This window comes from Sturnira hondurensis, unplaced genomic scaffold (genome assembly GCF_014824575.4).
Source record: "Sturnira hondurensis isolate 20B ecotype Veracruz unplaced genomic scaffold, ASM1482457v3 Scaffold0008992, whole genome shotgun sequence".
NCBI classification, from domain to species: domain Eukaryota; kingdom Metazoa; phylum Chordata; class Mammalia; order Chiroptera; family Phyllostomidae; genus Sturnira; species Sturnira hondurensis.
Window position 1 is genome coordinate 5,615,559 of NW_028081623.1, and position 17,846 is coordinate 5,633,404.

Consider the following 17,846-nt stretch of genomic DNA (forward strand, 5'->3'; position numbering starts at 1 on the left):
CAGCCCATTACTTCACAGGCAGGCTTTTTCTTTTTCCTTTTTTTATTTCAAGAATATAGGATTTAATGGTAAGCCATTTATTAGCATGTACTAATCTAATATAGCTTCTTATAATAACCTGAAAGAAAAGTAATTACAGTTGACACAACAATGCCAGGGTTAGGGAAACTTGACTAATAGCCTACCATTGACTGGAAGCCTTACCAGTAATAAAAAGTCAATTAATGCATATTTGTATGTTAAATTTACATACAGTTAACACATATTTGTATACTATTTTCTTACCATAAAGTAAGCTAGAGAAAAGAAAATGTTATTAAGAAAATCATAAGGAAGAGAAAATTCATTTACAGTATTTATTGAAAAAAAGTCAATATATAAGAGGACCTGCATGGTTCAACCTCATATTGTTCAAGGATCAACTGTATTTTGAAGTTAGATTTTATCCATTATAAATATCAACCCTTGAAAATTAACATCTGGTCACAAGCACAGATTTTCACTGAATCTTCACTATAGAAAGTGGTAAAGAGCCAAGAATTCATAAGGAAAATCTGTTACATAAATATAACTTAAAAATATCACCTATAGTTTTGCCATAGGAAACTCTCCTTTGAGTGTGAAATCTGTATATTTGTACATTGTATAAAAAGATGCTCATGCTCAGAGAAAGGTAGCTAAATTTCTTCAGCACCATAAGGGGATCTTTATTCTAATATTAATCAAATACAAGCCAGCAGTCTGGGGACAGCTAGGAAACTTTGATGCAGATATTAAGGCTGCTGTAGAACAGTGGGATGAAGGGTTTCAGCATATTTCTTAGGATCTATCTGCTCACCAGCCCCTGCTTAGATCCATCTATTTCTGGTGGTAATTATACCTTTCTTGTTGCATCTGCTTACATCCTAGAATTTTTCATTGTTTTTGTTTGCTAAATTACTCAGTAAAATAAAATTATACAAAGCACTAACTATACAAGCAGTTCTCAACCTAATTTGCACATTGCAAACACTAGGAAAGATTTTTATAAAACTTATGTTTAGATTCCATCAGAATATCTAATGTTGGGTCCCAGTAACATCAAAGCTGTCAGGTGATTCAAATATGCATCCAGGATTGCAAACCAGGCAGTGGGGTAAATGAATGAGCCTGTCCAGATGATGTAGGAATGGTAGAGCATAGTCAGGTCATCCATTCATTATGTTATACTATCTAGAATGTAATCAATTTAGAAAGAGTGAAGGCTTGCCAATAAATTCCAGTGACCCTCAGGAGTCTCAAATTCAAACCTAGAAGAGATGGAGGTAAAATGAGAAAGGAAATTTAATTTAAAAATTGGAGCCCTGGCTGGTGTAGCTCAGTGGATTGAGCGTGGACCTGCAAACCAGAGTATCGCGGTTCGATTCCCAGTCAGGGCACATGCCTGGGTTGCAGGCCAGTTCCCAGCAGGGGACGCATGAGAGGCAACCATACATTGATATTTCTCTCCCTCTCTCCTTCCCTTCCCCTCTAAAAATAATAAATAAAATATATTTTAGAATTATTTTAAAAAACTGGGAGCCCTCACTATGGCAAACAGAAACAAGTTCAAGCTCCATCTAAAATGGGTGTCTGGGACTCAGCTCTGGTCAATTAATAAGAGAATCTGAGCCAGTGTTGCTGCATATTTTAATTTTTCAAGAAAAATCAGGTGTGTGGGTATGTAATCTTCTGATTTTTCAAAAATAATTTATGAAGTTGAAAAGCAAAATAATGATACCTGCTGAGTAGACTGGAGACTTTTGCTATGCACAACCCAAGGCCCAGTTCCAAGTGGTGGAACTATAGGACCAAGGAGTATACCCAGTGGTGGCTGCAGAACCTGAGCTGCCTGCCTGAGTCGTCAGTTCTTTACCAAGGATCAAAAGCAAACTAGCCACTAAACACATGACATGTAACACAAGTAAACATTTCTCCACACTTTAATTTATCCCTTAAAATTTTTACCTCATCCTACCATTAAAAAAGAAAATGAGTACTTATGTAAAAATCACATTAGAGTCATTTTGAGAGGCATATGAGATCATAAAATTCTGTTCTAAAAATGGACACATCAATGGAACAGACATTATATGAGGGATGTCCATTCAGACTTGCCCAAGGATGGTATGCTAATGTAAAAGGAGAATATGATTACCTCCTTCTTTTAATACTTATTTAATACTGTTCTTTAATACTTATTTTATACTGATGTATACATTAAAAACACTTACAAAGTATTTGTGGATTGGTTAGACATCGAGTGACAGTGAGTATTTTTCCTTGATGTTCCATTATTGTTCACATATTGGAACAATATGCATGTATTTACATATTGTAGAACATGTACAGATAAATTCTGGAAAAGCAATTTGACAATGCACATCAGAGTTTCTCAAGCACATACTTTTTGGTCCAACATTTACACCTTTAGTGATGTATAACCTATAGAAATATACAAGTACACAAAAATTACATGTGCAAGGATGTTTGCCAAAAAATTTTGTGTCTCCTGCCTTCCATCTCCTGAAATCCTGGGAGCCACCTCCATACACTCAAGACATCATCCAAATAAAAGCAGAATATACTTAGAACTGGGTAACCAAAGAATTATTGGAAAAAATAAGCTCCAAGGAAACCATTTTAATTAGGTTTTCAAATTGTAGGTCACAATCCATGGGTTGGTTACAACGTCAATCTAGTAATTGGATTTTTTTTCTTAATTTAAAAGAATAGAATAAAATAGAGCAGACTAAATTAAATAAAAATTACATAAAGTTAATTTTAATTAAATTTAATTCAAGTAAATTAAATATAGTAAGGGGAGATGTGTTTCATAAATATATTGTCTCCATTTTCATACATACACACACAGGCATCTTTATACCCTTTGTGATATAAGTTGTGTTTCTCACTCTGGGTCACAACAAAAAATTGAGAAACAGTAGTTAAACATTTTTTTGACTAATGTTAAATCAGAATGATATTTTTTTGTCCACTGATAGCAGGTGGTAGCTTTTTTAGAAAACCCACTCAGTTACACATGCATGTAAATATAATGTTGTTTATAGGGCCGTGAAGAGGTTAAAAAGTATATACATCACACAGGGAATATGGAAGATATTATAAAAAGGAAAAACTTTCATTTTTATGTTTTCATTACTTTATGTACTCTATGTATGATATCCTTATAGGCTTGTATTGCATATTTTTCTCCTTCCTCATTTAAATTTTTCAATTACATTTGACATACATTATTATATTAGTTTCAGGTATACACACCAATGATTACACATTATATAACTTACAAAATAATTATCCCAATAAATTCAGTACCCATCTGACAACATACATAATTTGAATATTACTAACTATATTCCCTATGCTGTACTTTATATCCCCATGACTATTCTGTGGCAACAAATTTGTCTGTATCCCTTTGTCTTTTTCAACCATCCCCCCAATCCTCCACCCATCTGGCAGCCATCTAATGTTCTCTGTATCTATGAGTCTGTTTCTGTGTTGCTTGTTTATTTTGTTTTCCAGATTCAATTGTTGATAGTTATGTATGATTTGCCATTTTATTGTTCATACTTTTGATATGTTTTTTATTCCTTTTAAAGAAGAGTAACATTTCCTGTAATATTAGTTTGGTGGTGATGAACTCCTTTAGCTTTTTCTCATCTGGGAAGCTCTTTTTCTGTCCCTCTTTTCTAAATGATAGCTTTGCTGGATAGATTAATCTTGATTGTAGGTGCTTCCTTTTCATCACTTTGAGTATTTCTTACCAATCCCTTTCAGCCTGGAATGTTTCTGTTGAGAAATTAGCTGAGAGTCTTATGGGAACTTTCTTTTAGGTAACTGACTGCTCTTCTCTTGCTGCTATTAAGATTCTCTCTTTGTCTTTAACCTTTTGAATTTTAATTATTTGTCTTGGTGTTGGCCTCTTTGGCTTCATCTTGATTGGGTCTCTGTGTGCTTCCGGGACTTGTATTTCTATTTCCTTCACCAAGTTATGAAAGTTTTCTGTCATTACCTTTTTTCAGATAGGTTTTCAATTTCTTGCTTACTCTCTTTTCATTGCAGCACCCCCATAACCAAATGTTGACTTGCTTCAAATTGTCCCAGAACCCTTACTCTATCCTCATTTTTTTTGGATTCTTTTTTCTTCTTGCTGTTGTGATTCTGTATTTTTACTCCCTTATATTCCAAATTATTGATTTGATTCTTTGCTTCATCTACTGTACTGTTGATTCCCTATAAATTATTTTTCATTTTAATTAGTGTCTCTTATTTCTGACTGATCCTTTTTTATTCTGTTGAGGTTTTAAGTTCTTTGAGCATCCTTATCACCAGTGTTTTGAACTCTGCACTTAGTAAATTGCTTATCTCCATTTTGTTTGGTTCTTTTTCTGGCATTTTCTTTTGTTCTTTCATTTATGCCATGTGTCTTTGTCTCCTCATTTTGGCAGCCTCCCTGTATTTGTTTCCATTTATTAGGCAGAGCTTCTATGTCTCCCAGGCTTGGTAGAGTGGCCTAATGTAGTAGGTGTTCTATAGTGTACAGTGGCTCTCCAGTGAACAGACTCTCTGATCACTCCAGGTGGGCATTCCAGCTGACCCCATCCCTCATGTGGGTGTGGGCTTTGTACACCCTCCTTATGTAGTTGAGCTTTGAATGCTATTGCCACATCAATGGGAGGGATTTATCCCCAAGCTGATTCACTGCAAGGACTGACTTTGACCACCACCTATGGAACTCTGACCACTGTGGAGCTGTGGAGCTGCTGACCCCATGGAGCAGAACTCACTCTAGTGGAGCTCTGGTGCCCACTGAGTCCACTCCTTGAGTATATCTTTGTGGAGGTGGTTGGGTGGTGATGCTTTGACATGGTCTGAGGCTGTTGATTGGGTGCACTGACTCTGAGACCTCCTAGGAGGTTCAGGCCAAGGTCAGCTGCCACCTGTGTTCTGCCCACTGGGGATGAGCCACTGGGCATGAGCTGCAAAGCTATCTGCAGGTGGCTGCTACTTGTGCTGGGCTTGGAGGTACCCAGGTGAGGCCAGGCTGTGAACCCAAGCCAGCTGCTACAAGTGCTCAGGGCTAGAGCCACTTAGTAAGTGGAATGTGGCGTGCTGCTTGCTTGAGAGATTTGAGGAAAATATGTGAAGCATGAGCCAAGACATGCCATTAGTATGGAAAAGCCACTGTAAACAGCTTGGGTTGGCCTGAAAGTTGGGTGGGGCAGCTCAGGGAATCACCTTGGGGAAAACTGTGATCCAGGCTGATGAGGACTCAGATATGGTGCCCACCTGCTGGCTCTGTGCAGGGAGGGCTCATCAAAGGAACATTGGAATCTGCCAGCACTTCTCTTTGGGAGAAAGCTGTCTCCCTTCCTCCCTAGCTCTCATCCTGATGCCAGACAATTAAGTTTCTTCCGCTTTGTCTCCAGTACTTTTGAAGCTGCAGCCCCAGTGCTGCAGCTCAAATGGGAGTGAGTCCAACTAAATCTGTACCTTTTAAGAGGAACTGCCCAGGACTCCTAAAGCCTTCCGTCTCCCTTAGCCACACTGCCCACTGGTTTTTACAGCCAGAAGTTATGGGGACTTTTCTTCCGGGCACTAGAACCCTGGGCTGGAGGGCCTGGTGTAGGAATGGGACCCTCACTCCTCGGGGTGGGGGGGGAGGGGACTCTGCACCTGACATCTCTCTCCCAATTTTTATTTGCTACACATGAGTGTGGGACCAGGTTGTTCTGTCTCCACCCCTCATACCAGTCTCAATGTGGCCTCTGCTTTAATTCCCTAGTTGGAGGATTTCCATTCAGCCAGATTTCAGGCATTCTGAATGATGGTGGTTCTGTAGTTTGGTTGTAATTTTGATGTGGTGGTGGGAGGAGTCGAGAAGTGCTTTTACTAACACCGTCATCTTGCCCAGAAGAGGCAGGATTTTTCTTGTAGTGAGTTGAGTCATGCCTTCACTGGGGTCTTATTTCTATCACTTCATAGAATTTTTAACTTAAAATTTGGGGCATATTTAACTTTTCTAACCCTGGTGCAGTTTGTTCCCTTTTAATACTGCACCAGTCATTTCTAGGTAGGAATTGGTGGGGGACAGGAACTTGGTGACAAGTTCCAGCACAATTTCATCCTGGCCATCCCGCCACAGTTCCTTCCAGCAGGCCGCGATGGAATGCTCCCTGGGTCCAGCCCTCAGTCACCCCCACCCAATCCAGATGACAGATGAAAGATAAACATTTCAATCTTACCGGTTCCTCATGTTTAATATAATTAATTTTAGCTACTTATCTTTAGTGGAATGTGTAGCAGGAACTATATTCTCAGACTTTCTCTTTACTCCCTGAATTTCAAACCTATCCTAGTACAAAATACTGAACACATTCAGGGACCTTAGCTTTTAGGGAGAGGCTGAATCACAGACAGCAGACCTAAGGAAGTAAGGAGACATGGTGGTGGAGACATTTCTTACTTAGGACCTGAGGTAGGGGAGGACAAGAAGGGGGTTTAGAAGGTCAAAAGACAGGACTGCATCGACTTCCGCCAAGATGGAGGCATAGGTGGAAACACTGTGCCTTCTCCCACAACCAAGTTTGAATAAAACAAAGGTTTGGAGAAACAAAGACACAACCAAAGGACAGAAAATTGAATTATACGGAAGTCCGAGTACATCTAATCGTTCAACGGGGATGGTAAGAGGGGCGGAGCCAGCAGCGAGCAGGGTCGGGCAGGACAGGGCCCCCGACCCAGGCGCGCAGGCAGACGGGAACCAGTTGGGGTGCGGGGCAGACCGCGGGCGCATATTCGCACACAGTGAGACAGACCACGCAGGCCCCAGGGGGCGAGGGCTGACGGCGGTGGCACACTCGCGAGCAGTGGGACGAAACGTGTGGGCCAGGTGACAGCAGCAACTGCGGCACCGGTGAGGGCCGTGGCAGCAGGCAGCGGACAGGACACCATAGTCCCTCTTTGACCCCGCCCCCACATACAGCATCACAACCCAGCGACTTAGTTGCGCTGCAATACCAGTGAGAGCCATTGTCGTTCTTTGACCCCGCCCCCACATACAACGTCACAACCCAGCAACTTAGTTGCCCTGTTCTAGTGAACATTTTAGGGCTCTGATCCTGCTATGGAACAGGCACGAACAACCTGAAAGATGGCACAAGAAGAACTCAAAGTCCAAGAGCCAATAACTCTAAGCGACCGAGAAATTGCCAGCCTCTCAGAAGCACAATTCAGGACACTATTTATCAGGATGCTCACAGAACTGGTAGATTATAGTCACAAATTAGAGGAATATAGTCACAAATTAGAGGAACATATGAAGGCTAAACTAATTGAAATGAAGGGAGATGCACAGGAAACCAATAGTGATGGAAAGGAAACTGGGACTCAAATCAATGGAATGGACCAGAAGGAAGAACAAAACATCCCACCAGAAAGGAATGAAGAAATGAGAATTCAAAAAAATGAGGAGAGGCTTAGGAACCTCCAGGACATCTTTAAACGTTCCAACATCCGGATTATAGGGGTACCAGAAGGGGGAAAGAAACAGCCACGAGTGGAAAACTTATTTGAACAAATAATAAAGGAGAACTTCCCCAGTCTGGCAAAGGAAATAGACTTCCAGGAAATCCAGGAAGCTCAGAGAGTCCCAAAGAAGTTGGACCCAAGAAGGAACACACCAAGGCACATCATAATTACATTAGCCAAGACTAAAATGAAGGAGAGAATCCTAGAAGCAGCAAGGGATAAGGGGACAGTCACCTACAAAGGAGTACCCATCAGACTGTCAGTGGATTTCTCAAAAGAGACCTTACAGGCAAGAAGGGGCTGGAAAGAAGTATTCCAAGTCATGAAATCCAAAGACCTACAGCCAAGATTGCTCTATCCAGCAAAACTTTCATTTAGAATGGAAGGACAGATAAAGTGCTTCTCAGATAAGGTCAAGTTCAAGGAGTTCATCATCACCAAGCCCTTATTATATGAAATGCTAAAGGGACTTATCTAAGAAAAAGAAGATGAAAAATATGAACAGTGAAAGGACAGCAAACTCACAGTTATTAACAACTACACCTAAAACAAAAGCAAACCAAGAGGACAGCTAGATCAGGAGTGGAACCATAGAAATGAAGAACACATGGAGGGTTAGAAACGGGGGTGGGAGGGGGAGAAGAGGGGAGAAGGCACAGAAAATAGCATAGATGGTAGGTAGAAAATAGATAGGGGGGAGGGCGAGAATAGTGGGGGAAATATAGAATCCAAAGGACTTGAGACACGTGGTTATAAACTAAGGGGGGGCAGAATGGTGGGGGAGGGAGGGTGCGGGTGGAAGGGATTGAAGGGGGGGAATAGAACAACTGTAATGGTATAATCAATAAAATATATTTAAAAAAAAAAAAGACAGGACTGCATGTGATCAGTAAAAGCTCTGCTTCCAGTTTCCACAGCGGACTGTGTGAGGCCTTTTTTCTTTTCCAAGGATAATAGAGAACTTCAGACACAAAGTGGCCATACTCTGCTTATTTGTAAAGATGGACACTAATTTAGTTTTAAGGTTTTTTTCTTTATTATGCACTTTCTGACTATATGACCATAACTATTGGGAAAGATATATAAAAATATAAGTAAACTATGAATTTTACTCTCTTCTAATACCTATTATCTCCCTTCTTTGGGGGTGGGAAGGGACACAAAATACACTAAGTAAACAAATTGACTCTGATAATGGGAACTTTAAAAATTCTGTTAGGAATTGAACAACAATAAAGTAATTTAAAAAAATTGTTAGGGAATCTGTCATTAGTATTTGCTTTTAAATGGAAAACATTTCAGGATTACATGTGTGAAGTAATATGTTATAAATTATATAAATTATATCATATATATACTATGATATCATTAGTACTATGTATTAATGTCTTTTCTTAAAATATTTAAATTGGATATATCAAGAAAAATATTTTATTGTATCCTTAATAATGCATGAATTATTAGAACTACAGTCTTAGAGGTTTTGACCAGTTATATTTGGTAGTAAAACTTACCCAGCAAATTTTTTAATTATAGATTCTCCTCTTTAAAATAAAGATTGTAGTTACTCTGAACTTTTAAAAGAAGTTTAATACTGAAGCACATTTATTTCTCTTACGACGTGAATTACTGCTCAAATGTCATTGCTAAGTTACTTTTCTTGGGTAAATGAAAAACAGACTGCTTCTAACTATTGTGGTTTAATCTATAATTAATATGTTACTTTCAGGGAAAGAGTATGAAGGTTTGATTTCCCAGTTTACAAAATAAATTAACTCTTGGGCAATTGTTTGAAGAACATTTTATGATACAAGTCTTTTAACTGACTGATGTGCATTATTCTCCGTGAATTTTGGTATTTTGCTGCCACCTCGTGGCTTGACTTTGTAGTAACTTCCCCACTCATACATTTTAAACAGTATCCTGGGCTGAATAAAATATAGTGGAAATTCTTTCCAAAACACAAATTATGTAGTACTATCAGTCTGCACAAATATTGTTGAGAATGACTTGTTTGTCATTCGGTCAGTGGCCAAGCAAAAATAGTAAGAAAAGTATCTAATACATTTTTCTTCATTTCTGAAATTCAGTTTTTATATTTGCCCCTAGTTGCTGCTGTTTGAACGATCTTGGATGAGCAGGTGGAAGTCTTCCATTCTGCATGAAGGGGAAGGGAACATAAGGAATGTGAAGTGGAGAGGCCATCTGATTGCTTGGGCCAATAATATGGTAAAAAACGTCTCCTTCTTCTTAATGCTTCTGCAGAACCAAAGGAGTGGCTGGACTGAGAGGGAGGTAACAAAGGGAAAAGATGGCACTCACTGCAGTGGTCATTTCTAAAAGATACAAATGGCAATTCATATCATACCTGGAAGGTTAAAGAAATTAGATCGCTCTGGGCTTTCATAATAAAGTAACTCCCAGCATATTCTGTACTCTATTTTAGAGGAAGAAACCTGAGGTATGGATTATAGCCAAGAAAATAAAAAGGCATCTTAATAATTGAAAGGTTGTGTTGGGAATGTGGTCTTGAAAATACCATCTGCTTATTAGCCAAGGGCAAGTAACAGTGGATATGAAACAAGTAATATTGCCAATTCTGATTTTACTCCCAGTATAATTACAAGCAAAATATATGCCTGCCTTTTAAAAAGTGGATCATGGTTTTTGGTGCCAGACTTAAAGTTTATTCAGTGTAAATTAGAGCTGATAGATAGTTTAAAAATTCTTTTTGACAGCTGGCATATCCTTTGAAGTTTCAAGGTATAACTTAGTAGATTAGTTCTATTCTTTTCTCCCAGAATCTACTTTGCTATTCAGGACTTTTCATACTTTTTTCCTTGGTCGCAATAAAGGTAAACAAAGTAGTGGCCTCTTGGTTTATTTTTAGTTAGCAACTTGCTTGATGTTTCCATTTGAGTATTTTAAATGTCAGGTGTAGTTTTTTTTTTTTTATGTAGTGGATTTTCAATTTCAAAGTGTTTCTAAACAGCAAACTTTATTTTGTAGTGAGTGGAATGGTACATTAGAAATGTTACTTGTCTTTCATTTTAGAAATGAAGTTGTTGACATCTATACATATTTCACATTTGTGTTGTATTTGAACAGCTGATGACATCTACTAATAAAATTGCTTTTGTCCAGAAAGAAATATTGAGGTTCTCTTTTGTTGAGGTTCTCGCAGGTTTCTGTGGAGTAGGAGCATTTCCTTTGCATGGCTCTCAGCAGTACTCAATAAACACTGTCAGTATTTTGTAGTGCTGGTTATCAGTGGTGTGTGGCAGTGGCTGTTAATAAATTTTCCTTTACTTTTCTTCTCCCAAGAAGAGAGTGCTCAATGCTATTTTATTTTCCAGGGTGTGAAGATTTTTGACATTACCTCAAAGCAGAGAATCACCAATGTGCCCCGGGATGATATAAGTCTTCGCCCAGATATGTATCCCTGCAGCCTCTGCTGGAAGGACAGTGTGACACTGATTATCGGCTGGGGGACTTCTGTCAAGGTGGTTTTGCTTGGCTTGTAATAAGTCCATGTTGTTACAGATCCACTGAGGATGGTGCAGAGGAATATGAGTTCTTGAATGGCTTCTTGCAACCAGAATATTTTCACCATGAGTATTATTGCATCCAGAGTGTTTTTGCCATGTGATAATCATTTAATACTCAGTCCTTTCCTAAGCATATGTTTTAAGATAGTCTTTTTTTCCTATATTGTAAAAAACAAACTGTGAGCTTTTCTACATTCACAAGATGCTGCTTTTTTAAAGTCTTGTTTAAATTTCCCATAACCCATTTGGTCTTGGCTAGTTACAGAACATGTTGTTAGTTTTGTGGGCTCATCAGGTTTTCCTTTCCCCATTCTTTCCATTTCCCTTAGCTTTTTCATTAGAGTTAATGGCAGAGAAAGAAGGATAAAACTAAATCATCCTGCTTGCTTGGTAATAATATAAAAGAATAGAGGCCCAGACTTCTTGTCAATAAGACTTGGGACTATTTTGTGGCATATAACTATGTGCCCTTTATATGCCCAAGTAAATGAAATTAGTTATTCTACAAAAGAGGCCCAAAGCTTATTCACATTTATTTCATGGATAACAGTGCTTGCTTTGTATTAGATACTTCAGAGCCAAAGTTGTTTGTTTCCCAAAAGCTATATAGCTTAACCTAAACAAAATAGACTAAAAGTCAGGTGAGGTGAAAGTGGTATGAGAAGGTATGCCAGCAGTAGCCCAATGGAAGAGCTCTGACTTTAGAGTCAGACAGACCAGGCATCAGTTACAAGCTCTCCATTCACTTCCTGTGTGATCCTTTCTGAGACTAAATCTCTTCATACACAAAATGGGAGTACTGGTTATTCTCACATCCTAAATTTTGTGGAGGATTAAATGAGGTAATACAAATAAAGAGCTTAGCATAGAATCTGACATCCTGTGTCTAATAAATATTAGCTGTCATTGTTATATCATAAAATTCTAGGAAAGTCATTAAAGAGACATGGCTTTTTAAAATTTACCCTTCCCTGGAAATGGAAGCATAAAAATGATTAATGCCTTGCTTCTTATTACCAAAACAAAAGCATAATTTACCTGAGGTTAGGTACTTCCTATCTCTTACATTGATAGGATTCAAGTTCTCTTTCTTAATTGAATATGCACTAATTTTTCCCTGTGTTAAATGAACAGAGCCTGATTCATATTAACAATAATGGGAAGGAAGTTGTTTTTCAGAACCTAGGATAAAAAAATGATTCTCCAGTTTCCCTATCCTGTGTGTGTCATTACACACACACATACAAAAAAACCCCTTACATTATTGATAGTTTTAAGTTCTTAAAATGGACCAGTTGGCTTTTTTTGTTTGCTTTAAAGTTGCTTTTTCTTTTTCTTTTGATGAAAAGCAAGGAAATTTAGACTATAGGGATACCTAAGTAGTTTGTTGATTTCTATAAGAAATGCTTTCTCTATTACACTGCATAATAAACCCCCAAGAGAGCAAGTACTAATTCCTGCAACCTGGAAACATTTCTTTAAATGGTAGAATACTATGGCAAAAGGTGTGATTAATTAAGTATCTTGAGATGGTGATATTATCCTGCATTAACTGGGTGGGCCTTAAATGTAGTCAAATGTGTCGTTAGAGTGGGAGTGTCTTCCCTTTGGTGGGAAGACAGTGTGATCATGGAGGCAGAGATTGGAGTGACCCACCCAAGGAGTGCTGGCAGCCCCAGAAGCTAGAAGAAGCAAGGATTCTAGATTCTTTTCCATTGCCTCTGGAGGGCGTACAACTGCACCAACACCTAGATTTTTAGCCCAGTGAAACTGATCTGACTTCTTGCCTACAGAACTATGAAAGAATTGATTTCTGTTATTTTAAACTACCAAGTTTGTGATAATTTGTTACAGCAGCCATGGAAGTAACTTCCACCCAAGATGTAACAGAGGCAACTCTCACTGGTCAAGCCTGTGTGAGAGCTTGGAGATGATTGGCTCCACGCCATGGGGCCCTGCCTGCCTGGACTTACTATGGCAGCCTGGTAAAGCTGGACAAATATGGGAATTCTGGGAAACGAATGTGTTTTGTACCTGAATTACAATCCAAGTCATGATTTTTCTTGTCAAATATTTCGATTCCTCTTCTTCAGAATCAGTTGGGAATATATTGAATACTCAGTGGAGAATCTTACTGCCTTCTGTTGAGGGGAGAGAAGATAGGACATAATCTTTTTCTCTCAGAGCAATCTTTGTTTTTTAAACTTTATTTATTTTTAGAGAGAGGGGAAGGGAGGGAGAGAGAAAAACACCAATGTGTGGTTGCCTCTCATGTGCCTTCTGCTGGGGACCCGGCCTGCAACCCCGGCATGTGCCCTTGTTACAGAATAGGACAGGGTGTGGAGGTGGTGAACAATATACTATACCTAAAAGGGGATCCCCACCCCACACTAGGTTCACCTTGCCTGTTGCCAGGGGAAACACTGTCTTAATGCCAGAGATTGGTGAAAAGAAAAGGAATCACTTATTTAAAAAGTTATACAGATTTAGAGTAATGACTTAATGTCTTCATTAAAATACTAAAGTCCTTTAGAATATCCATAGACACACATTTCCTTCTCCCTCTGCCCAGTCCAGGCTATCAAATCTCAGGAAAAGAAGTAGAAGTCTGTGGCTCAGGTTCTGGCACCATCCACTATGTCATCACTGCGATCTCCAGTTAATCCAAAACCATGTGGCACCTTCTCTTGGCCCTTTCATCCCTTTTATTCCAGGCAAAGTCTCTCCTGTTTTCTAAGCCTCAGGCAAAAAAGGAACACTCCAAAGCCAGGTGGTTCCAACATTACTTCAAAGCCACAGGATCCCAACCAGGCATGGCTGTCATGCCTGGGTTTAAATCCCAACGCCAGTCTTTCTCTGCAGCCCTATTTCTGACTCCTCCCACAATCAGCTACACCTGCCAGCATTCCCATATTTGTCCAGCTTTACCAGGCTGCCATAGTAAGTCCAGGCAGGCAGGGCTCCATGGCGTGGAGCCAATCATCTCCAAGCTCTCACACAGGCTTGACCAGTGAGAGTTGCCTCTGTTACATCTTGGGTGGAAGTTACTTCCATCCCCCACTTCAAAACATGGCCACAGCTAATTATCATATCCATGAAACATATCCAAGTTAAAATTTATAGGTATATTAAATGACCATGCCAGAGATTAGCTGCAAAACTGTTGCTATGCAAAACAGCATAGCCCTACTCCATGTGTCCCCCCAACTCAGACTTGTGGGGGTGAGGAATATCCTATGTATATTTTTTCTAATATTTCCTGGACACCCTGAGTTCTGGACCCCGTTACAAATTTCAGTTTGGACCATTCCCCCCACTTGGCTTCACCCTATTACACTCTGACTGGGAATCAACCAGTGACCCTATGGTTCGCAGGCTGGTTCTCAATCCACTGAGCCACACCAGTCAGGGCAGAAAGAACAATCTTATTGGGGAGAAACAACCACCACAGTGTAGAAAACTGTAATCAGAGCTAACCATTTCATTCATTCATTCATTCATTCATTCATTCATGTGTGTGGGCAATGTTCTGATGTGTCAGATACCTAAATAAATAAATGGGTGAATTCCCTCCTTGGGCAAGTTTATATTCATTCTGGTGAGTAGAAATGGACAAGTAAGTCACCATGTCATGTTGGTGGTGAAAATCAAGGGCAGTAGTTAAACAGGAAAGTGGGGAAAGAGATGGAGATGGGTGCCATTTAATTTATGGTGGTTCAGGGAAGACATGTCTCCTAACTCCTGTGTCATCCTGGCACAGATCTGGAAGGAGGAAGCCCTGCAGCTGCAGCTGTCAGTGGGGGTTCAGCAGAGGGACCGGCCTTAAGGCAGATTCCTTGAGACAAGAGTTTGATTCATGTTTCTTTCTGGAACTGGAGGAAACCATCATCGCCAGAGTAGATGGAGCAGGTCAGGGGAGAGGGATAGAAGGTGACAGTAGAGACTGATGCATATGGTACATGTGGGGGCTCAGAGGGGGCTGGGAAGCCAGCAGAGGGTTTGAGCAGAGGAATTAGTTAAATGCTCCAACTTGGATTTTAAAATGCTCACTCTGGTTGACTTGTGGAGCTAAACAGCAAAGGTATGGGAAAAGAGGAGACTGGTTAGGAGGCTACTCCAGTCACCTCAGTGTAATGTGGTGTCTTGGATCAGCTGGTGGAGCTGACAAGGGATGACTGGATTCTGAATATACATTGAGAGTGGACCTCACAGTATTGTTCATGGTTAGATGTGTCATGTAAGCAAAAGAAGTTAATGGTGTCTTACCTGAGGAACTAGAAAGTGAAGCTGCCTTTTGCTGAAATGGGAAGACTTTTAATGAAGAATGCTTAGAGGGGAAAATCCAGGAGTTGTTTTTATATGTTTCCACTTGAGATGCCTATTAAACTTGTAAGTGGAGAACTGGAGGAGAGAGTTGGATGAAGCAAATTAGTGTCTGTGGGTGAGAAACTACCTGTTAAGGTAAAAAGGACTCTTGAAATCATTGGCCTGCTCTTATTTAGTACATGAGCTTAGGGAAGCACTTTGCTGTTCACACGCCTGAACCAGCTGCCACTCATTTGTGAGACAGGTGCTGGGATCAGAGCTCAGACCACAGAACTGAGGAGGGTAGAATAGAGCCATGGCCTTGCTGCCAGTAGTGCCAGGTGTCCTTGTCTTCAGAGAACTTGTAGCATGGCCATGGAGACACAGTTTAGCCTGGCATTAGCTCACTTCTTCCAGGAAGCCTTTCTCCCCAGCCTGTAGATGCCCTCCGTGCTGCACACTCCTGCGCTTCCCCGTCACACTTGAGGAAGATGCCTCGTCTAAGTGTGTCTCCCCCACTGTACCATACTCTTTGTAAGAAAAGAGCTATGTCTGTTTTATAAAGCCATTAATTGAGGAATGGTGTCCAGAGTTGCTCAGAAGTGCTAGTTAATATTACACATACACACCAGGGTGGACAAAAGTAGGTTTACAGTTACCTTGTGACATTCTTTTAATAAAACTATTGTAATAATCATAACCTGCATGTCCTTTTCCATACAAACAACTGATATGTATATATTTATATATATACAGACACACACAGAAACATATATTCATACTTTATATTATTACATTTCAGACCCTTTGAAACATTATCCTCATGTACTTTTATTAATAAAAACAGTTGTTCATTTGGCATTGTGGACAGAAGAGTGAATAACAATATCAAAAGTCTAACAAAAGGAGAAGGAAATTGTGAACACTGGGGAAGTAGAGAGGAAAATGTCTGAGATGGATAGGAGACAAATGAAAAAAAGTGATCAAGGGAGAAAATAGCCGGTCACTTCTAAGTAAATGCGTATACTTCTATAGGCGTGTGTTCAGTCCTGTGTTAGAGAAAGTGAGGGCTCACACAGTCACTGTGCTGCTGGACAGCAGTTTGAATGTGTGTGTAAACAGACTAAAGAAAACCTTGTACATACCCATCGATCTATCAGTTTTACGTGTAGGAGTTTATCCAAAGGAATCAAAGTCCAAAAGTTTCATGTCTAACCATTTTGGTTGTACTACTGCTTGTATTATAGGTAGAGACAAAAACTGTCTAAAATTGGACTGATTGAGTAAATTATAGTACACTCATGTAATGAAGTGCTGCTATAAAGATGTTAAAGAACTGTGGAAAAATATTTAAATAACATATTATTATTTGTAGTAAGTTGTTAGGTTTATAAAATATGATTTTTAAAAAAAGATTAATGGTGTTCACTTTATGATAGAACAATGAATAGAACTTGTTTTTTCCTTTTAGATTTTCTATATTGTAGCTATACTTAGGCTAGCAGCTATAAAAGAACACAATAAATGCTATATAAAGAAAAAGAAAAAAAACCTGATCCCTTACAAAAGTGGCTATAATCAATATTTAACTTTAGATTGTTTTTTACCTCCATGGCTAACCTTAAAATTTTTGGTGTATTATTTACCGTAGAAAATATGACAAAGAAAATAGAAAATATCTATAGTCTTAAAACCCTAAAATAACCATGTGTTGTGTGTTGTGTGTGTGATAGATAAATATACACACACACACATATAAACTGTACACGTATAACTTAAAATAGGGATTGGCAGACTTTCTGTGAAAGGCTAGCATTAAATATTTTAGATTTTATGGGCTACATTCTGTTCCTGCTGAATATTTTCTACCCTCCCTCCCTTCCTTCTTCCCTCTGTCCCTCCATTTTTCCTTCTTTCCTTCCTCCTTCCTTCCTTCTTTCCTTCCAAGCTCTTAAAAGTATAAAAACTATTCTTAGCTTGCAGACCTTAAAGAAAAACAGGCCTGGGCCAGGCTGTAGTTTACTAACCCCTGATTTAAAATTATGTAGTACATTGATTTTAATACACTCAAAAGAAAAAGTGCATATGCCACTTGTGCAAAGTATTATTTAGCAACAGTAAAATAAATTACTGATATGTGATTAGGAACACAAGACCTAATATGAATGTTGCCCAGATTAGGTATTGGGCATTTGGGGTATGGGCTTCTGCCAGAGCTTTATTTGTGTGATAGTAGAAGTAGCAATTAAGTTGCAGAGGATGGATCCTTGGAAACACGTTAAAACTATTTTATAGTTTTCTTTCTTTCTTTGCCTTTGAATAAGACTTCATCAAAGAGTAATGTTGAAGAATATAAGTAATAATAGCTATATGTATGTTATTGAAATTAATTTTTGTCATTTAAGTCAGTAGGTAGATTAT

General features: G+C 39.1%; 1 protein-coding gene across 2 annotated transcripts in view; it reads left to right on the forward strand.

Annotated features, from left to right (window-relative positions):
- The window catches only part of VPS41 (VPS41 subunit of HOPS complex), a 212,469-nt gene that overhangs the window by 108,937 nt on the left and 85,686 nt on the right, over positions 1 to 17,846 (forward strand). For both annotated transcript variants that reach the window (XM_037056531.1, XM_037056532.1), the window contains 2 exons: positions 9,682 to 9,801; positions 10,929 to 11,075. In XM_037056531.1, coding sequence (XP_036912426.1) covers positions 9,682 to 9,801; positions 10,929 to 11,075 — 267 coding nt within the window. The remainder of the gene's footprint in view (positions 1 to 9,681; positions 9,802 to 10,928; positions 11,076 to 17,846) is intronic.